General features: G+C 52.9%; 4 protein-coding genes across 4 annotated transcripts; 3 read left to right on the top strand and 1 right to left on the bottom strand.

Moving 5' to 3' along the window:
• Window positions 1–1519: 1519 nt before the first annotated feature.
• Window positions 1520–6031, top strand: QC761_119300 (uncharacterized protein). The gene is made up of 5 exons (XM_062875213.1): window positions 1520–1754; window positions 1853–3125; window positions 3321–4360; window positions 4423–5599; window positions 5622–6031. Exons 2-4 carry the CDS (start codon window positions 2954–2956, stop codon window positions 4597–4599), a joined length of 1389 nt encoding a protein of 462 aa, XP_062738455.1. The 5' UTR covers window positions 1520–1754; window positions 1853–2953; the 3' UTR covers window positions 4600–5599; window positions 5622–6031.
• A 3949-nt stretch (window positions 6032–9980) lies between these two features.
• QC761_119290 (uncharacterized protein) lies at window positions 9981–11727 on the top strand. Its single transcript, XM_062875212.1, has 2 exons — window positions 9981–11085; window positions 11143–11727. The coding sequence occupies exons 1-2, from the start codon at window positions 10571–10573 to the stop codon at window positions 11249–11251; spliced, it is 624 nt and encodes a 207-aa protein (XP_062738454.1). The 5' UTR covers window positions 9981–10570; the 3' UTR covers window positions 11252–11727.
• Window positions 11728–13482: 1755 nt separating this feature from the next.
• MCM1 (transcription factor of the MADS box) lies at window positions 13483–16666 on the bottom strand. Its single transcript, XM_062875211.1, has 4 exons — window positions 15524–16666; window positions 15286–15420; window positions 13959–15194; window positions 13483–13901 (listed from the first exon to the last, which is right to left on the bottom strand). Exons 1-3 carry the CDS (start codon window positions 15776–15778, stop codon window positions 14919–14921), a joined length of 666 nt encoding a protein of 221 aa, XP_062738453.1. The 5' UTR covers window positions 15779–16666; the 3' UTR covers window positions 13483–13901; window positions 13959–14918.
• Window positions 16667–19541: 2875 nt separating this feature from the next.
• Window positions 19542–21685, top strand: QC761_119270 (uncharacterized protein). The gene is made up of 2 exons (XM_062875210.1): window positions 19542–20918; window positions 20997–21685. Exons 1-2 carry the CDS (start codon window positions 20517–20519, stop codon window positions 21267–21269), a joined length of 675 nt encoding a protein of 224 aa, XP_062738452.1. The 5' UTR covers window positions 19542–20516; the 3' UTR covers window positions 21270–21685.
• The last annotated feature ends 501 nt before the right edge of the window (window positions 21686–22186 follow it).

Here is a 22186-nt window from a genome sequence, read left to right as displayed (position 1 = left end):
CAATCCAGTGTCCTTGTTCAATGCCAAGAGGTCTGGACGGGCTGGCCAGCTGGAAAGGGTCTAATCCGGATCGAGACGCGGCCATCTCGTCCAAGAGGGCCGCCAAGCATGGATAGGGAGACACCGGTGACCGGGGTGCTGGCTTGGGGACTTTGCTTGGGGGGAAATCCAAGATGTCATCACCACCACCACTCACCAGCCAAGCTTCCCCAGCCGGCTTTGTCAGGTGGACCGAATAGATGGGACGGACTCCGCAAAGAAGCTATCGCTTGACGTTTGGTAGGGCTAGCGGCACTTCTGGTGAGCACAGCTTGTTGTTCTTGGGGACATGCCGCTATCCTTTGCTGTCGTTCGTGGCAGACCTGAATTGGGACCAAAAGAGCGGACCGCGATGCACCAGTCCACCTGTCATGTCATCCCTGGTGCGCATCAACCATGCTCTCTTTGACATGCGGCCAAGTCCGCCTACTAGGCATGTCATAATTCGGAGCGCAGGGACCAGAGACAAAAACCGCGCAACCGCAACTCAACATCAGCTGGTCGGGAGAGGGGGAGCTTGAGCCCATTCTGGCAGCTGGTTGAGGTGAGTGAGGGCTTCGCCAGATAGCTAGATAGCCAGTTGGACAAATTCGGACAGAGCACGCCCCCTCCATGCACGTACAGGACATGGAAAACTTCTCTCCCTGTTCCCTCTTGTTTTCTCTCTCTCTCTCTCTCTCTCTCTCTCTCTCTGTCTCTCTCTCTCTCTCTCTCCGCTCTCCCCCTCCCTCTCTCTCTCTCCGCTCTCCCCCTCCCTCTCTCTCTCTCCCAGGTAAGATGTAGCGTAGGGGGGCATGCGGCATGCATGCCGGAAGCATGGTACACGGGTGGGAGGGACGAAGGTGAGCGTGGGAGAGGCACAGCCAAAAAGTGAGGGATCTGACCTCCCTGTCAACGACCTCCCGCGCACCAGGGTTCTAGCTTGCCAAGAAGCGTACATCCTGAGAGTGTTCGACAACGAGAAAGAACACACATATTGAACCCAGCATTACCAAGTCGAGTTCTGGTGGATATTCTCTCGCGGCCAGGCGTGGAAGAAACAAGCTGCCATACTTGCCCTCAACCTCTGCTTCTCCCTCACCCACCCCTCGTGGCTCCCCCCAGCCCTCAACGTGCATTTGCGCGAGTGGGTAAGAAGCAGCGTCAAAAGGTTTTGGATGTTTGATGGAGCCCCGATCTTCAGGTCGGTTCGGACAGGCAGGCTATACCGCTTTTGGCTCCTCCTGCTGCGCTTGTTCACTGGGGTGTTGTTCAGCCCGGGTGCCGTAGACACACGCCCAGCGTGGGTGGCCGTATTACAGCTCCCGTAATTGGGGGTGGCCGTACGATACTAACAGTACACATCCATGTGTGTCGACATCAAGAAGAGTCGAGCCAGGGTCTCGGCACCAGGCTCGCAGACATTTTCCCAGCAAGCCGTGCCCTGTGCAGTCCAGTACCGCAGAGCTCTCCCAGCTGTGCATGCAGCAGGGCAGGGGGTATGTCTTTCGTTAAGAAGTCTTGAATGGACTGCTGTCTTTTCCCCAGTGCCTGAGGGGAAACACTGTTCAAAGCTGATGCTCACGTCTTGAGGAGTCACGAAGGGGACCTGTTTGGGGGAGTTGTTTCCTGCTTACTACCCATCCATCACCGGCTTTGATATCAGCTCAACGTGGAAGCCGCAACGGAGGCAAGCCTGGGCACCAACCTCAAGCCTTGTCCCATCCCACGTCCATGTCTGTCTACCGACGACAACGACGACAACGACCACCACCACCACCACCACCACCACCAACACCACCAACACCACCAAACACCACTAACACCACCACAGCATCAGGACTACCAGTTACACTTACGGCAACCCAGAAGGCCCTGCTACATTGTACCTCTCCTCACACCTTCCACCTGCTAGCCCACTCAGCCAACAAGCGCCACAGCCTGGCCCTGAGACATCCGAGACCGTACACACGCGCTGTGCTGTGCCCATTCCTCCGGGAGCCTGCTGCTGTCATTGCATCGCAGAGTCCACACTACGCATTTTCAAGAGCACGCCAATTTCAAGTCTGTGCGAGTCCCAGGAGAAGGGTGTGGCACACTCATCTCACCAGCACATCCCCAGTTCGTGTCCTTTCAGCCCTCCCGCGCTAGACAGGCCGGCCTGGTTCGATCCCAAATCAAAGACGCGCTTTTCCACCCCCATCTTTGAAAGTACAAAGCACGAGGGAAAGGGCACCCACACATCCGCCCCTAACACCGGCACCCTCCCCGCCAGCCCGCTTCCTCTCCCGTCCCAAGTCTCCAGCCTGTCGGTATACCTCGTCCCCACGGCGTCAGTCAACGGGTCTCTATGAAGGCCTACCGCACGAGGGGAACCGCGCAAGAGTAGCAGCAACACGAGGCAGCAGTAACAGCCCGGCGCGGTTGGCTTGAGGTCGTTATTCTATCCATCTCCCAGATCCTGGACCTGGAGCTGGACCTGGCCAGATTACCGACAGGGTCCCGAACCCGAAAACCACCAATTATTGGCAGTGTTCATACCGTGTATTTCGTACGGAACGCCCCTTCAGCATCGGCACTCCACCACGCCTTGTCAACGACCTCCACACATCAAAAGCTTAAGTACAAGAGGCGTTCATCCCCAGGTCACACGCATACTCGTCTCATCAGACTTTGTGGTGTTGAAGAACTTAGTTGCGCCCCCATCAAAACTTGATCTGCGCCATGTTCTAGGGCCACCGTTTTCTGGAAACCTTGCGAGCACTTGCTGTCACGTTGAACGGGTATAAAACTGATACGTGAGCCACGCCTCTCCATCCCACCGCCATCAAGCAATCGATCTTCCACCACAGCTTGTAGCCTCCAGTGGCTACCCCCTCTCTCTTGTCTGTGACGACGATCTCCGCCAAACCAAGGGCAGCAAAGTCAGTTGAGCATGCCTCCGCCGCCACCACCACCACCACCGCCGCCACCACCAAGGATGTCGCATCCTGAGTCTGGCGACGAAGAGGATTCCCTGTCCCCTCCTCCGAACAATGCAGCACGGAGAGAGGGAGCGCCAAATCTACCGTCAGTCAGTGGGATGTATTCTCACTCAGATCTATCAAGTACGCGAGACCCTAGACATCCAAGTGACCACAGTGATGATGGCCAAAGGGCGCTGCCGTTTTCTGAGCCGGCCCCTCGGAAGGCGTTCTCGGCGGCGCCCTCGGCCTCTTCTCCTCCCTCCTCTTCCCCTTATCCTTCTAGCCATACCAACATCACAATTGCCCGTAGAACAAGTATTCTGACTCCCACATCAGGGGCTGCAGTGGCGGACGGGACTAGCCCATCATCAGGAATCAACGGCAGCAGTTCGCAGCAGTCACCGGCCGGCGGTTCGTCTTTTTATGGCCACGGAAGCTGGGCTACGCCGGTGCCCCCGGGCAGCTACGGTTATTCGGGCAACAATTCCACTTCCGGGGCCTTCCAACGACCTATTCCCTTCAATTTTGCCTCCCCACTCCCACAGTATCACGGGCGAACCTCATCATCCCCAGCTAACGGCGGGGCCTTGCCGAGCGTCTCAGCATACCAAGGTCATCCGCCGTTCTCCAGTTCAGCAGGCGGCGGCGGTGGTGGCGGCAGTGGTGTGAACGGAGGCGGGGGGCTAGGAACCAACGGTGCTGGCGGAAACAACGCTGGTGTGAATGGGAGTGCTGGCTCTTTGGTTCTTTATGGTTCAAGCATGCCTTCCCACTCCCAGGAATCACCATCACCGTCGGTTCTTGCTTTGCCCGATCTCGCAGGTCAGGGCCAGGCAGCACCTCAGTCGTCGACGAATCGAGGTTCACCGCCGGTTGGGTCAGAGTACCGTTCACCTTCGACGCCTTACTACCCAACAGCATCGTCGCCGCAGCAAGGGACGTTTCCTTATGCCTCCCAGCCCGGACCATCCCCGAACGCCACGGGTGGGCCTCTCCCTGGGAGAAACCCCCTAGGTCCTCTGATGCCAGGGATGCATTCTCCGATATATGCCGGATCCCATCGGCCTCATCACCAGCCCCCAGCCACGTATCCTCCGTATCCAAGCATGCAGGGCTCGATGATGACCAATTTGCATCAGCCAAACCAGCCCATGGTGGTGTATGGTCATGTTTCTCATCCGTATCCCATTCACAACTACGCGGGATACCACCACCCGCAACCGCCGCTGCAAGAACGTCCTTTCAAGTGTGATCAGTGTAACCATAGCTTCAACAGAAACCATGACCTCAAGAGGCATTCAAGGATACACTTGGCCGTCAAGCCTTTTCCATGTGATAACTGCGAAAGGACCTTCTCGAGGAAGGATGCACTCAAGGTATGTGTTCGACAGTTTTTCTTTGGTTGTCTATCAGCTACATGTGCTGACTCTGTTTCCAGCGGCATATGTTGGTCAAGGGATGCCAGTCCAAGGACAAAGGCAAGGGTAAGGGCAGGGACAGGGACAAGGACCGGGACAATGCCGCGGCTCCCAGAAATGCAAACGCTCAAGGCGAGAGCCCACCTACGAGTGACGGGGATTCCTCTAGCCCGACGGCTTTGAGGAAGAGGCAGTAGGAATGTGTTCTTGACAGGGACATCAACCCTGACACGTCCGGACGGTGTCGAAGACGATGGCAGATGTCGATCAAGACCAACGACAGTGCGGGTATACCTTGATGATGCTGCGGGAAGTCAATGACAGGATTCAACAAGGAAGGCGAGGGAAGGGAAAGAAGAGAAAAGGAAAAAAAGAAAAAAAAAACGGGGGGGAAGGGGAAAGGGGGGTTGAAGACCATGAACACAAGGAACAAGGTCTGGTCCTGTTTTGGGGGAACATTGCCGCTTCGCTTCGTCTTTGTTTATATTTTTGACTTTGCACACAACACTATCCCTTGCAAGCGCGGAGGCTGGAGCTTGGGTGCTGGAGTTTGGGTACTGGGGCCAGCTGAATTGGGAGTTCTTGGGTTTCCTACTGTCAATATCATCACATGACCAAAGGGGGCTGGCTATTTTTGGGAGGGGGGGCAACTGGACAACGTTTGGCTCTGTTTTCAAGCTTGATACCCATACCCGTCTTTCCGTTTGTCTATTTTTTCTGCTTCACTTTTGTATTGTTGGACACAAGACGGGTACATTTTTTTCCATCTCTTTTTTGCACACAGCTCCTCGTCTCCGGGGAAAGCTATTGGAGTTGGGACATTTGGGCCAGGGCAAAGGGCGCACACACCCAACGACGAGGGCAAAAGTTAGGAAGACACAAGCTCTTGTTTGGGCAGGGGTTCGGCAGGATTGGTTTTTGGTTTTATCTCTGGTTCCCCTGGGAAACAAGGGGAAAGGGTTGGGTACTAGAGGTTCTGGCTTTGCTTGGCTGTTTTATATATCTCGAGATGTATTTGTTTTTGGGAATGGCTTGTTTTTATTTTTATTCTTTTTTTATTTAAAAAATGGGAGTGGTGGATGGGTCGACTGATAGCGTTTTTGACCCAACAAGCAGCGAATCGTATTCGGAATATTTTTACGAAAATCGTCACGACATTCGACAATGTCATTGCGATGGGCAGGCCGGCCAGATGAGGGACGATGCTGGGATAGGCTGGGGAATTGACTTGGTACTGTTTGGACGGTATTGTTTTTGTTTTCAAGAGAGGGCATAATGTGAATCAAGGATGGAACTGAAAAAGAGAAAAAAAACCCTCCATGGGAAAATCCCAGGCAGGCAAGATGAGCTTGACAGTGGCTCTGTCCACTGGAAAAAAAGAGCAAAAGAAAAGCTTGGTCAAGAGAGGGTTAGATTGTATATACCTGTTTACTTTTTGGTTTTTTTTTCTCTTCTTTTTCGAAGGGCTTTCTAGGGGTTATAACCCCTCCTCTTTTTTCAATGTGGAAAGGGTGAGTGAAGGGGAGAGAGAGAGAGAGAGAGTTATTAATCCAAAAAAATGAATTCTTGAGCGGGGATGGAAATTGGACGAGTGTGCACCCTCTTCCTCTTGATAATTGAATCATCTTGAGAAGTATTTTCTGACCATGTGAATACGTATTTGTGTGCTTTGGGTGACTATCATCACTTACCATCCAGACAAACTTTTCAACTACGTAGGCACTGAGAAGAACAAAACCCTCCCCCACGAGGCAAGCCGCTCTCCAGCATACACACACGCACACACACACACACACACACACACACACACACACACACACACACACACACACACACACACACACACACACACCAATGGCAAATCTCATTACCAAATAAGATCCCCTCAGCCAACTTCAACTTCGAAACCCACCATGGATGTTGTATAACCATCCAATTCTACCCATCCCCTCCCAGTCGAGTATGTGGAAGACACCCCCAGATCCGATCAAGATAACGACTTGCTCGGTCCGGAACAAAGCAGCCCGGGGCGTTCTTCGGTTCGCTGTTTGCTTGCCACTTCCGTACATACCTGCTCATCATCATCGAAGAAGAAGAAGAAGAAAAAAGAAACATTGGCAGAGACAAACTGTCACATTTCGGATACATACTGGTAAAGACCATGCACTTCCAACCAAACACTCCCCTCCACGCTTCAAGTGTGTGTATGAAAGCAACGCACGAAATGTCCAAACGCGGCAAGTGCCTTGCTGTCTGCATGTATGTATGTATCTCGGAAGCTTGGCAAGAGGAGACGGGATGGGTTCGATTGGTCTGATCGGTGTGTTGGCTAAGCTAACCAACACTCTCTTCCTGATCTTGATCACGGGTCATGAGGGAACACAAAAGTCGCCCCTATCTTTTCCAAGTAGTAGTGTGTCTACTTGATTGACCCTGTCTTACGAAAGCTCAAGAGTCGGAACCCAAGGTGTAGGACAAGAGGATGAGGTACTCGCCGGTCTGACCCTCCTTCACCGGTCCAACACACACTCATCACACACATGGATGCCCACACTTCCCCCAACTGCCTCCTCCCGAATATCTCCTGCGCCGAGAACCACAGGAGAAGCCGGATTGGGGGGGCCTGTTGTGGATGGGCAGAGCTGGATTGCACCATGCACACACCTCCCGTTGTGGTCCTCTTCCTATGCAAGAACGACACACTCTCACAATCGCTCTGCAATCGAATCCCTGACCCGGCCAGGCGAGGGGTCGGCGTAAGTTTGGGGGTGAGCTTACCGTTTCCATATTTTCTTTCGTTCGTTTTTCTTTTTCCTCGTCGTTCACTTCATTACGAAAGAGCCTTGCCATATGTATCATCAAGCAATAAGCAGGGGGTGTTTTTGGGCCTGGTTTTGACTGTACAGTGCGGCTGAACAGCCGAATGCTTGCCAAAGACGGATTGGTTCTCGAGTTGCCTTGTTGCAATTCCCAGTCGCGGTGGGAGCTTACTGTACCCAACTGAAGCCTTCGCCTCCTGGCAGGAAGTATCGAGTGATGCGGGTACATACATATTAGCGCCTGAGTCGTGTGTGTCGAGGCAGAGAGGCGTCCGGAGTTCAACACCACTTGAGAACTGTGAGGCGCCTAGGGCAAAATGTGCCGCCCATGAACAGCAGCATGCAGGGTTTCCACCGGGCTCAAGGGTGGTAGCCATGGCGTCCTGGGCGGCTCACGATTCAGCCTGGCCCCGATCAGGAAATAACAGGCTAGAGTAGTCAAGACATCGTCGGCTGATCTCGGCAATGAATGGTCTTCGTTCTGGTGTGCAATAAAATAACATGGTCGGATGAGTGCAAAGGCTGGACAAGGTAAGGACATAACTGTTATTACTTCCCAGCTTCAGGGCCGATCCATGACTCTTTCCCAGCGTTTTGGAGGCCGAAGTCGTCGGGTGACAAGTGCCGTGTACCAATCATGAATTTCCTCATGCTCTTTGCCGTCTGACAACACGGTACGACAGACTCTATTTGGTATTCACGCTGCCCGCCGCGTGCCTTCCCTACCTCAGCCACCCTTCTCGCCTGTGAATCGGGTTGTGAGTGAGAGGAGAGGAACGGATGCAGCCCTGACCGCCCATCCCCCAAGCCTACCCACCGATTCGGGGTCCAACATTGCAGGGTGTGGTTACCTCATGAACACAGCAGGATACTGGTCTCGTCCGGGAGAAGGGGTAGATGTAAAGGTTGTGCTTTTCGGTGGTAATGCCAAGGCTCGAGTATTGTTACGCGCCCAAAGGTATGATATCGGGGACTGGAGGTCCATAATCAAATTGCACCTTGAATCTTTAGGTAGTCCCGTAGCCTAAGCGCTGTGGGTTGAGAGAAAAGATCGAGTAAGCCACCACTGACTCAAGCCAAGAGATCCCTGTCTGCCTCCTCTTGTCCAATGCCGGGTGCTTGGAGGTGTGGCTGCGGGCAAAACGCCAGATCGACAGGAGGCTGAAGGGGGAGCTTAGCCTAACCAGATTGAGATGAAAGGTGAGGCTGAGACACTCGAACTGATATCTCTCTTTGCACGGCAGAGGCGTCATCTCGATCAAGATAAATCTGTATCTGTAAGTAAAGGGAACCCTATCACCCGTGTGTGTGCTCGAAGTCCTGGGGCTTACATCGAGTTTCTCAATACTGGCTCCATCGATCATGTATCACCAGCATTTTCTCCTCCCCGAGGCTACAATTGCTGGATACTAGGCCTTGAAGAGACACAGTAGAGAGGGCACATCTGTGGCAGGGGACCGTCTCCTCTATATTGGTCTGTCTCGGGATTTTAGGTGCAGCTCATCAGGCATGAGGATGATGAGCGCCTTCCAAAGGGTCTTGACCCTACGGAGCAATTGGACCTGGCCATGAGACCGTCGTACGTGAGTTGTCTGACACAATTTCGGAGGAAGATGAGCCAGACGGTGTTCATCTGGCATTCGAACTCGCATTCATACCTGATAGTACTATCCAGGTCCGACCTGGTCTCCAGGGCTGCGCTGGATGCGGTAGCACCAGGTGGGATTTCTGATGACAAAAGAAAGTATCGAAAACGGCAAAGAACATCGATGTGATGGTTCTGCAGATTATGATCTTGGGCTAACCGTGGGATGCAGGGTGGCATGTCGTCAAAATAGACTCGACTGGGACCATGTCTCCGGGACAGGCTCGATGCAACTGCAGCTGTCGGCTTGTCCAACGTAATATGTCTCCGGCCGCGCGCCGGCGATGGGCGTTCAGATTTCCGGGTTTGGCGGGTAAACGGATGGTCGCTGTCGGTCGGTCCGGGAGAGACCCATTGCTGCAGCCCAGGGCCAAAGAGGGTGTGGTGTGTTGGGGGATGTCTTGAGTGATCATGTTCTCGGTCTGACCAAACGGGACCTGTTGCCTCTCCTCCGGGACTCGCTTGCGCCTTCCCAATGTTCACCAGTGCTGCAATGACTCGATCCAGTCCCGAGTGGAATGACTCACAGCATTGTGTCATCCCCCAGATTTGACCAGAGGTGGAAGGAAGCTGCGACGATGTCTGGAATATGCACGCAAAGGAGCGGAGTCTTGTCCGGTCGTAACGTTACGTCCCAAGGCAAGCACAGCCGGCAGGAGCACTTTACCTCAGCAGCCTACCACTTGCCAGATCTGGATTGATACATCGCCTCGTTCAATCCGATCATCTTCTCGAATCCCAAGACTGCGATGATTGACATAGATAACGTCCGGGGTGGGCCTAATGACCCAGTTAGGACTGAGATACCTGGTACCTCCATATTTACCTTGGGTTTAATTGTTGCCGAGTCCTTGTTCATCCCATATCGAACTGAAATGGCACAGCATTCTCTCTTACAGCAGATGCTCACAATGGCGCTCTGATTGACCAAAGGTGGATATCTATTCGGTAGAGCTACCGGCCTTTTCCGGGACCAAGGTCTCGTGTATCTTGATTTTGTCTACTATTCCCCAACGTTGATGACAAGCATGGTGTCGAGGGCAGTTATGAATACTGGAAGAACCTCGTTTCATTCATGAATGGTAAGATAATATTCGACTTGTTTCTTCTAAAGGTGGAATATCAAAGTTTACTTGCCGTTGGTGTCGTGGACATGGCCCCCTGGTCAGCCATCTGCGCTCCCGCCCCCACATTTCAACCGACCCCTGTCGCTGCATCAACCCCCACATTTGAGCATGTTTCTTCCAAATCCAGACACCCAGATCACCATGGCATGGCGGAACATAAACCTCCCTCGCCGCTCCATGCGTGATCTTCTCTCCCATACACGTTTCATCCTCTGACAAGACAACAACTTGCTCCTGTTGTTCTTCTCACTACGTATTGCAAAGGCGATAAATATATCACTCACCACTTTCTCCGCGAGCCGTCCCGTCCTTACCATTCCATTCAAGAGAAAGAATTCACCAAGCACTATACCCCACGCGACGGCTAAACGGATACAACAAATATATCAGGGCAGCGCTCTCCGATCTGGTATCGCAAGAATCGTGGATGTCTTCTTTATCATCCTGCAACCTCGGGTCAGCCACATCACGCAATTGAGTCAGCAACGTGACACGCAACAACACCCCCTGAGATTCACCACCACTTAAACTCCAGTGGGGATCCTCAGAGTCTCTCGAACCATCCAATATCAACACAATGGACCCATTACTCTACGCCCGCCATGGCGCCGACTCTCACTCGGGCCACACCACCACCAACACCGCCGCCGCATCGACAAGCCCAGATGGCTCGATGGGCATGGACACGCACATGTCCATGATGGCCATCTTCCAAAACTCCATGTCCACCTCCCTGTTCTCGACGAAATGGACACCGACCAACGCCGGCGCCTACGCAGGCACATGCATCTTTCTCATTATCCTTGCCGTCATCTTCAGGGGGCTGCTAGCGTTCAAGTCATGGCAGGAGCTGAGGTGGTTGGATAAGGAGATGAACAGGCGGTATGTCGTGGTCAATGGAAAAGCGCCACTGGCAGAGAATCTCAGCAGGGATTCGCTAGGGAAGGCGGCGGTGCTGAGCGAGAACGGGGTGGAGGAGAACGTGGTTGTTGTGCAGAGGAGGACAGGGAGCCATGCGAGGCCGTGGAGGTTGAGTGTTGATCCGGTGAGGGCAGCGATTGATACCGTCGTGGCGGGCGTGGGTTATTTACTGTGAGTTATCACTATGACTGGATGTCGCGGAGGGGCGATACTAACAAATCGATATAGGATGTTGGCTGTGATGTCGATGAACGTGGGGTATTTCTTGTCCGTGTTGGGAGGCACATTCTTGGGTAGTCTGCTCGTGGGCAGATTTATTTCTTCTACGGAACACTAACATGGGGCATTTGGGTACGGAGTTTATGAGCGTGTTGGAATTGGTTTTTGGGTATATATTCGTCTACTTTGACTCGGATAAGAACATCAGATAAATGGCATGGCAAGGGGATGGATCCTGGCGCAGATGAAACATCTGAAGCATGGAAAAGTGCCATGGACAAGCACCAGAATCAACAACAATGCCATTGTCACGACACTTTCTGTGATGGATGTTGTACCCCCCCCCCTTTCATCTGATCACCATAGGGCCCCCCCGTGGTGAGGTCTCCGCATTAGCTCCGGAATCTTGCTCAAACCTGCGCAACGCGCGCTGACAGGTTGTGCTTGCTGACGGCAGGTTTCCCCACAGTTTTGGACGTAATGCCAAGGACGCTGCTATTCTTATCGAGCTTGCGACAGGTACCTCTGTACCTGTTGCGACTGCATCATGCTGTTGTTGATGGCTTGAGCATGATAACTTAGCAGCCTGATAACTATTCAGGTGGTCTTTTTTTTCTTTTTCTTTTTTTTCTTCTTTTTTTTTCTTTTTTTTTTAAAAATTTTTTTTTATTTATCAAAAAAGATGTCGGTGATGGTATATAGTGTGAAAATCAAGAATTGACGATGCAATCCCACAAGTCGCAGATCGCAAGAAATGTTGCAAGAAGAGTTGCAAGCCCGAGTCCCAAAGTCAAGGGTCGCAAAGTCGACAAAACAAGAGTGGCTTGAAAGGGCTTCCAGCCCAACTTTTTCATTGTCATCTGATTCAAACAGAAAAGGCGCCGTCTGGGCTGCTCCTGGAGGTTTTCAAGAACAATAAGTTTTGCTGACAGCCGTGAAGAAAAAAAAGAGAACTGCCCATCAGGATTCATAACGAGGTATGCCTGCGTACCTCGGAGTAAGGAGAACAACTGTTTAGTTCTTGTGGGTTGAGCGAGGATGATTTTGGACAACGCCCAAAGTGCTCGGTCATTAAGAAAAAGAAAGCAGGTTCTCTGTGGGCGAGCATTGTACAACTGACATATTGGACAAAATATACTTTTCAAGCATCACACAGCCTATATAATGGTGCTCTGTTAAGTTGGTTGAGATGATGTTGTGTGGATAGTTACAGTGGTTTGTTGAGTGCCGGCAGCTTTGTTGATCTGTGCCCTAGGGCGATTGCTACTTACTTTCTCGAGGGACTCCTTGGTGTGGTGTGCTGATGTGAGAAATAGGACGCGAAAAAGCCATATTCTGGCTTGCAGCTTGTGGTCGCCCTCACTGTATTTGTGGTTGTTGTCCTTATAGTTGTTTCGGCAGTAACATGCCGACGTCTATCTCTCACACAACTTTGGCAAGCATTCAGCCAAAGCCCCCTTTGTGGGATGCCGAGATAGGGTTGATACCCTGGTAAAATACCACCATCCAACATGTGCAAAAATAAATCTCCAATCGACAGTGTCCTGGTCCTCGAAAGCGGGAAGTGGTACCCTCCTCCTCCATCACCTCCCGACAAGTGTCATTCTTGCCAACCCCGCCACTATCTTAGCACCATGAAGCCAAGCGGAGCGTTCCTGAACCATTCCCTCCCAAGTAAAGCGCAAACTTCTTTCCCTAAAGTCAATTCCCCCCCCCCAAAAAAAAAAACCATTGTTTGCTGGGACGAAGAAGAAAACCTTAAAAGTGTCTTTGGGAATGGCTTGTCCCAATCGGGTCAGGTGTGAGGGTGCGTGTAAGTGCGTGTAAGTCAACCTTCTGCTTTCGGCGATGGCTGTGGACCACTACTCCTTTCGCGCTGCCTTTCCGACATCTCCCCAATCCTCAACGACGATCACAGGGGTAAAATTTTTGGTGTAAACTGACCGCAAAAGCCAGTCAACTACCTATCTACCCCCCACCAGGTAATCGGGAGTTGAGGTTGGTCGGATATGTTGGGCTTAAGAGAAACCTGATGCGTTTCCTGAGCATCTAGAAACCACCGTGGTTTGCTATTATCTTCAGGGATAACTACCGACATAACGGATAGATGAGATTGCTCTGGATTTGAACTTGCAGTTTTTAGTGTCCTGGAATTCTGAAGAGAAGAGTTGAGCTTCTAGCATGCGCCTTATTGACAGTGTCCTGGTATGAAGGTCGTCGACGAAAACGGCACCCATCCCCGCCTCGCCTCACAGCCCGAGCAACAGACCACCACACAACCAAAAATAAAGAAAAAAAGGGAAAAAAAAAAGGGCAAGTCCTTCATCGGTCAACCACCTCACAATACAAGGGCCATCCCAGTCCCCCACCCCCAAGCAGCTCTCTTTCTTCTTCCCCCGAGGGCAGCGCGTCATCGCCACGCCCAGGCGGCTCTGTGGATACATTACATGCACGTATAAAACCTGAACGGGACTTGCCGACCGACTCGACGCAGGCACCCGACCGGCAGGCATTGAGCCCAAGAATAAAACCGGGCAGCAAGTCCGTGTCTGTGAGTAGGTGATCGATTAATTGAACGCCCGGTCCGGTTAGGATCGCATCATTGTAAAAAATAAAAACGGTCAAAAAGGGATTAGCCAGGTTCCATGTAAGCCGGCTGTACTCTCCTTCCCAGTTGGGCCAACATCATCTCATTAACCTTATCCTCATGTTAATCCGGGAACGGTCTCAAGAAACACACGTAGCAACGCTGCCAGCAGGATTGTGAACTCGATATATTTCATGGTTAAAACTTTGTGCTATATCATACAGGTATAGGTACTCACTTTCTTCCGACGCCGTCCCCAGAGGTGCCCCCCTCCCCCTCCCCCTCCCCCTTCCCCCCAGCCCTCCCTCTTCCTCCCAGCGCAGCTGAAATTACATGAGAAACAACCGCCTCTCCCTCATCCACCAAGCTGTCCCCATCTCTATTTTGGGGAGAAATAGCATCATAAAGAGCAAGCGACCCGCAACAAAAAGGTCCAAGCCAGGTGATCAGTCAAAATCGCTAAACAGAGGTCTGGAAAATGAAAAGACGATTTTGCACCTGAGGTGTGAAATCGCTGTTCTTATGCTGGCCGAACCGTTCCCAATTCCTCCAAATCATAAGCCTTTTCTGCTCATATGTCGTGCCCCAAGTACGTTGCGTGTCCACCCAACCCTTCGCCAAAAAAGAACCAGAAAGAGTCTCAAGAACGACGGCAAACCACCAGGCAGAACTTGACAAGGCAAGTTGCCTTGAAAAAAAAATAGAAAACCAAGCCGACGCCGCCATGCGCAGACCCAACCTCCCAGGATCCCGAGTGCCAAAGACATTTTCGGTCTATAATCCCTTGTCCGCCACGCTTTTCGCTCGAATCCACCACCTTTAAAGCGCCACGCACACAGCACAAAGGGTCTGGGTCTGTCAGGCGAAACCAGAACCCAAATGTGTTCAAAAATCAAGAGCTGACCGCACCGATATCTGGACGGGTTGAGCGCACCAGATGTCCAACAAAAACAACCAGGGAAAGGTGGTGTCAGCAGAACCGAAATCCCGGCAAAACACCGCCGAAAAGCAAGAGGTATAAAATACGGAAGTAGGTAATGGACATGCCCCAATCAAACGCCGAACCAGATAAGCCTCGTCAAATGTGTGGCCTCATCGTGATGATGTCGCATGTGAAACTGGACGTTTACACAGGTGCATTAATTGCTGGGTATTGAGATACGTAAGGTAAAGTCATGACAAAACTCGGCCGGGACGGTTATGACTGGTGACCAGCGTGCTGTTGCAGACCGGATTGCGGCATGTATTGGCCGCCGCGCTGTTGGCTCACGTAGTTCTGATAAGCCATCGCGCTGGGGTCCATCCCGCCAACGGGCATGTAGTTGGGAGGCATGGCGTGAGGCTGCGCCATTCCAGGTCGTCCCTGCTGAGGAGGAAGATGGTTGCTGGGCGGCTCCTCAGGGGAGTCGACGGCATTAGTGTCCTCCACACCATTCTCAGCACTGCTAGAAGGCTCTGGCGCGTTCAAGCAGGCCTACATCAGCATGTCAGCAAAGATCCATGGCCATGATGCGACAGTTCACGCGACGCGGGCATCTTGCCCGGCTCCCGAGCTCATGTCTTACCTGGATCAGATTCTTGCCCTCGGACTTGGTAACCAGAGGCTGGAGCTTCGGCGTCGTGAATGTATAGACGAGGCCAGTTTCGGACACGACGAGGAGGAGCACCTGGGTGCCTGTCAAGACTGACAACTCGTAGGCCTGATATACACAGCAGGTCGGATTAGCGACTGATCGATTGTGGAGAAAAGACGCGTTGTTGCAAGGAGCGCGCTGCGCTGTCCAAACATGCGAACGAACGTACCTTCTTCATGATACCAGCCTTGCGCTTGGAAAATGTGATATGGCGGCGCGACTTGTCGCTGATGAACTTGATCTCAATCTTGCGACGCTCACGGCCGCCCTTCTCGTCATCGTCATCGTCGTCGTCGGCAGTGCTAGGTCGGGCGCGCTTGATGCCACGAGACTCTCCGGCGACCGAGTTTCCATTGCCGACCGAGTGCACGTCGTCGAGCTCGGTTGGGGTGGTTTGGTCGTGCTGGTCAGTGATGTCGGCCATTTTTACCGTTCAGGTATCACGAGATACAAAAAAGGCAAAATGGTGGAGATGCTGTTTTGAGCGGTATGCCGATGGCCTAGACTTGATCTGGCGTTCGAGCGGAGAGGTCGCCTTTTTGTCGCAGAAACCTGGTTGGGTGCTGCACTGTAGTCGAGGCTGGTCCGGCGGAAGGAAGCGAGGAATCACGTTTAATTTTTATTTGTTGCTTTGTCTGGCAGGCTGACCCAGGCAGGCAGTTCGCGTGTGTGGCATGCACCGGACGGAGCAACTCGACACACAGAATCGGATCGGTTTTCTTGAAGAGCGGTTGGGAACTGGCAGGCTGGGAGTAAGAAGAGAACACAAAAACAGATCAATCAAAGAAGCCGCGATGCAGATTGACTGAATTGACGGCGTCAAATACGTTTTTGGACTGCTGGCTCCCTGTCCAGAAACAAGCATCAAATGTAAGTAGGCGCACCTGGACTGAACGGGTTTGGTGACAGCGGAATGATTGAAAAGAGGATAGCGAGCTGGTGGCACGCAGCCTGCGGGCCATATGAACGGACCAGACAGTTAAAAAAACGAAGGCGGGGGGGGTGGTGGGGTGGCGGTCCTCGAGTGCACGGTGTGAGGTGGGAACGCGCGAAGCAAGGGGGCTGTCCCGAGGCCTTGCCAAAGGGAGGAAAGGACGCTAGCTGGGTAGCGGCATCCCTGGGGGCAACACCCACCTGCAGGAGGCTGCAGCAGCAAGTTTGAACTTCACACTTGACGGGAGGAGAGAAGGCTGCAAGAGCACCGTGGCTGCATCTCTGACACTGCTGCGTCTGACCTGTGGTGAGTTACCTCCCTTGTCACGAGTTTATCTCCATGCCTATGAAGCTCTCTTGGTCTCTTATAGGCACCGTGGCAGTCCTGGTTGGAGCTGAGTTTGAGCTTGAATGCAACTGCTGCACAAGAAAGCTGATTTCCGTTCGCGGAAGGGCACGGCTCAGGGAGAGCTCCAGCTGGCATCAGGTGACCAGTGATTGGTTGGTGACAGGCCTGTCAGCTCCACAACTGCCCTGTCAGGGTTCCGTCAGCACAGTGCACCGTTTGGACTGGAGACTGAGCGGCCAGGTAGCCACAGTTCGCTTGCGGAGAGATGCACTGTGGTAATCAAGCGATCCCCATCCCCCATCCCCCATCCCCCGGCCCTCGAGACCCAGGTTCAAGCAAGACCCGACCAGATCAGACCAAACAAAGTGCGGGAGGGACAAATAACGTTGGCGAAGAGACGGACCACCGAGTGCTCTGTGCCACCGGGCCTGTTCGCTGGGGCAATGGTCAATGGCAGTCTGACACGCGTGTGTGGGGGACTGAAGGCCTTGACGGCTTCCAGGCTGACTTCGATCTAAAACACCCAGGCCCAGGCCCAGGCCGCTGTCATCTGTCATCCTCTCGGCCATTTTATCAGGGCTGATCTCTGGAGAAGAGACGGAGAATGAAGACGGTGTTGCGGCCTTTCTCTCCACGGGGGAATATCCGATACCCACAGCCCTGGAGACACGATGGATCACTGTTTGTGATTCAACGGCAAGCGAAGGTGCCCGAGGCCGGCCAAGTGATGCTGGCGGCGAGGGACCGCTATTATTTCTTGCGCGTAACACTTCCGGCAGGGCACTTGCATCTGACATGGTAAATTTCAATGGGCTGTGTGAACCAGCACGGGAGGCGGTTCGCCGAGGATGCCCGTGGTTGTGGGGTCGTCAATGGTCTTCTTTGACGCCGCAACTCCGCAGTACCAGTCCGCGTCGCCCATCAGCCAGCACAGAGCGGCTTTCCTCTGGTTTCCTCACGCTTCACGCGTCCCTCCCTACCCCCTCTCGCTGCGAGGCAGAACAGGGATTTTTCGCGGGTCGGAACCACTCCTTAGGACGCCGTGTCCAATGACGAGCACCGCCAACCATCTTACACTTCCCATCCTCATCAGAACGATGCGAGGTGTGTGGAGGAGCAGCTACAAACTATCGAATTCCGAAGCCTCTCGAGTTGCCTCCATCGACCCCCTTGGAATTTCCCTGGAATGCAACCAGTGACGCTGGTGATCGCAGCCGACAATCAGCTCAGCGTGTAACCGCAGCGGGGTATTATTTTACTTCGTTTCTGCAATATATCTATCTACCTGCAGTTCTGGGTTGTCAGTACGGGGAAGAGATGAGATTAGAAATCTGTACGTCTACCGCTGGACTCTCCAGTCCCTTGGATCGATATTGGACGGAGAGTGATGGGCTGATGACAGATGGCGCACTGCTCCTCCCCCACCGACGATCGATGTGAAGGCTAGGTTGAGCTCGCCCGGGAGATGTGAGATGTACCGATGGCGGGCAATATGTTTTACTTCCCAGCCAACCGGCATCTCCGAACCAGAAAGCCGATCTGCAGATGACGAACAGAAAAAAATCTGACAGGTCAAGCGGCTCGATACACACTTGACATCGACGACAAGCCATCATGAACATTGAAGCATTGCTCAAACAAGATATGTCATATCTTGGCGTTCAACAAACCCGACCTCAAGCTCTGGAATTGTTGCGTTGCGTGGCCCCCGCGGCGGGGTTTTAGAATTTGTTTTTATAGCGACCCGTGCCGCTTCTTCCTGTCCGAGTCGTTGCGCGATGAGATCTTGAACGATTTGCCCGTGAGGTGAGGTCCCATGCATCAGGCAAGGGGGAGGGGAAGCGGGGAGAGGCGATAGCGCGTGATTGCACCCGTGGAGGATTTGCACACGAAAAAGGGGCCCTGGTAAGCCGTAGTCATAGCCGGGGGGGTCAAAGAGCCGCTGGTTGATGCACAAGTAGGGAGAGATTTTACTACTTGTATTGCTTCCGTTTCCAACATGGGAGAGGGGACCATCGATAGCGACGAAGTACCATGGGATTGTTCAGCTCTGGCTCTATTCTCTCGGCTCAAACTCCAGGTTCGACACTCCTGGTGTTTATCGATGCTCTGAGACTACGCCGATGCTTATTTGTCACTGTTTTCCACTCCGCTTCTTGAAGTGGAATCCCAACGGTGAAGTGTGGGCACTCGGCTTTGATGGTGAAATCGCTGGTGGATTGCGCCGGAGGCCGAGTGCAAAACTTCTCCTTCTGGAAGACAGCCGCGATCTGATTGGTTGACTACATTCAGCGCTCCGGGCGGGCCTCCACCTGGGGGCACCGAGCTTACTAAGCAATTCCTCGGAAGCGGGGCTTCCAACGGCCGAAGCATCTCGTCCGGTGTTTGAAGGCCTCGAACACTGTGCCAGCTGGTGAGTCTCCTGTCAGCTGGAACACTAGTCGAGAACCTGGGTTTTGCTGATCTAGAACGACATCACAGCTCACCAAACCCCCGCATGATATTTATAGAAAAACACTCTGTTGTCGATCATACATCAGGTGATGTTTTGTCGAAAACAGGACCGCGAATTGTTTTATATACTTTCCCGCTCACAATCTTGGGATATTCTCACACACTGCGTCGTATCTACACCGTCCACTCTTCAGCCGTTATGTCCAAAAAGCGGTGTCTTGAGAGAGAAAGCAGATTCGTCGGAAACAACGGATGGCGAAGCCACTGGGAACTTCAGAATCCTATCTTTGTACCACACCGACCCGATTTGCCCGATTCTGAACATCCGCCAACTCATAGTACCATGTAGTTGGGCTTGTCCCATCTGTGCAACAGAGGCGATGCTGCGATACGTTGCTCATCTTGGTCCAGCCGCCGTCAGAACGGGATCTCGAGGTTGTGTTAGCATCTGTGTCGCGCTGGGCGGAAAGAACGCAATGGTTCGATCTCGACCGTCCCCAGACCCCTTGCTTGGCCTGGGGTCGGGCGACCAATCCTGTGCCTCGGGGACGTTGCACTCGGCGCCACAGAGCGCCTGATGGTCCGTGCTGGCGCGTCCGTCCTTTGTCAACCCATGTCTCCCGACGCCATCTGAAACGGCTTCTGTTAGGGACCGAGAATCTCCTACGACACTGGACAGCGTCTGCGCAAGCCCTCGTACAGGCTGAAGCAGGCGGTTGACTCGCTGCGGTGGAGCAGAATCAGCTGTTTCTTGTCGCAGTCAAGCCCATTTCTCTTGGTGCATTGTCGCCAGGGCTGGGGGTTTGAAGCACAATCTGGCATTGTGGTAGGCTGAGCCCGTCTCAGTTGCGCTCCCTTTTGGGTCACCTCCTCCACTCTGCCAAGGTCCCTTCTCACCATCTCCCTCTCTTTTTGCAACCTCTCTCCTTTCCGTTTCCCATCTTCCGCTGGGGAAAGGGTGTCCTATCTTAATTTTTCGTTCTCGTTTGTTGGTTGAGGCTAGACCCTCGCAGTCTCTCATTTTTTTCTTGTTGCTTGTGTGTTCTGTCATTCCCTTTGGGTCCGCCTCGTGTACGTTTCGACGACAATTGCTCGCGCCGGGAGCCGGAACTCGACAAAACCTCCATCGCTCGATGCCGGGACACGAAATCATCACCATTCAACTTCGATTCGAACCGTTATTTTAATCAACATTTTTTTTGGGGGGGGTGCTGGGATTTGCAGGTCGATCTCGCCCGTGTACGCTCATTGCAAATATTTGAAAACCACGTACATACATATCACAAAGGACGAGACAAATTGGAAAGGGACGCCGGCCGTCAGTTACATACCGAAAATTGAAAGGAGAGACCTTGGAGGAACCGAAAACCGAGCTAGTTTCCCCGAAAAATAGGTTGCTCGCGAGCAGCCAACACACAACAACAAGATGGTGAACAAAGTACAAGCAGCCTACGTGATGGCAGACGGCCTCTTTCTTCTGATGGGCATCTTCATCATCGGCTTCTCAGTAATCGTCGGGAACATCAGGGATGAGATTCCAGAAAACGGGAGGCAGGCGGCCAGAAATCTTCTGTATCAGAGGTTTCCCCTCACAGCGGGTATCGTGAATGCGGTCTTCATTTTCCTCACATTTATGGTCACCCTACCGGGGCTGGCGACGCAGTCTCGCGGGTGGCTCAAGCTGGGCGCTTACATGACGACGTTTTGCGGGCTCTTCAGCATGATTCTTGGGTTGTTCCTGTGGATCTTGACGCTTAAGACAAGAGAGGATTTTGCGCCGCTTTATTGGGCGCAACCGGCGAATGTCCAGCAGCTTATGCAGGCGGAGGTACGTTTTGTTTTTTTTTTTTTTTTTTGTGTTCATCAACATGTGACACTGGAATTTCTCTTACTGATTATGACATAGTTCAACTGCTGCGGTTACTTCAACAGCACCTCCCCCGCGTTCGTCACTGATGCGACCTGTTCCAGCCCAGCGGCCGCGGCTCTCGTGCGCGGCTGTGCCACACCCATCACCTCGTTCGCCAACATCTTCCTCGACAATATCTTCACCGCCATGTTCGGCATGGTCGGTATCGACTTTGTGTTTGTCATGGCGACCGCTTGCCTGCTCAAGGACCGCAAGGAGAGGGAGAGGTTCAGGCATATCGATGAGAAGAGCGGGTATGGGAGGATTTGAAGCTATTTTTTCTTTCGGCAATGGGGTGCTGAGCCGCCTGGGCCGCCACGACTCGCCAGGATTGAGACGATGACGATCGAACATGGGATGGAAAAGGGTCCGCTTCTGGATTTGCGGCTGGTGAAAAGAAGAGAGGGAGGAGGGCGTGTGGCGAGCAGCGGCTTGTTGCACACATCACACCATTCATTCTTTGGCAGCATCATTGTTGGGCTGCAAAGTCTTACTTTTTTTTTTCTAGCTTTATGTTACATACCATATACCTTTTTATCTCTTTCTCATTTTTTCAGTTGTGAAATTTCGGTTCATGATCCCCCCCTGTATCGTTTGTAGATGCTGTCTGGATGGTGGATGGTGCGTATAGCTGGCTGTCTGCAGTTGTATATAATTATGTGTTTGGGCAAATTACATCTTGATGTTTGCAATGTCGACTGTCTTATCTCCTGTCCTTTGGTCTACCAAGGGTAGGCAGTAGGGAGTTACACCCTGCCCACCCACGCCATAGACAGAATAATAGAGACTGTACGTGGAATCAAGGCCTTGAAAGAGTAACCTTTCCATAACCACCCTTCCTCTACCCTCAAAAGCCAAGTTCACCCCACTTCCCACCCCCAAAACCTGTCTCCTCCGTCCAAACCCCGGGGCCTATGCCGGACCATGCTGGTGGATGGAGCGTCGCGGTAGGAGGGCGTGACCTGTGTATTTGTCCCGGATTTGTGACGGGTCAAGGTGGTTGGTGGAGGGGGCCGGCTGTGTTGCGCCATGCCGGCTGACAGAGGGCGGGTGGTGCTTGCGGTTCTCGTTGCGTCGTGCTGGCTGGTGGAGGGAGGTGGGTGCGGCGTTCCATTTTCAAGAACCGAGCGAAGATTTTTGGTTGACTGAGGATCAAGATAGCGGGGGATGATCGGAGTGCAAAGGGG

This window comes from Podospora bellae-mahoneyi, assembly GCF_035222275.1.
Source record: "Podospora bellae-mahoneyi strain CBS 112042 chromosome 1 map unlocalized CBS112042p_1, whole genome shotgun sequence".
In the NCBI taxonomy this organism is placed as follows: domain Eukaryota; kingdom Fungi; phylum Ascomycota; class Sordariomycetes; order Sordariales; family Podosporaceae; genus Podospora; species Podospora bellae-mahoneyi.
Note: the sequence above shows the minus strand (reverse complement) of the source record. Positions and strands in the feature narration are given on the sequence as shown.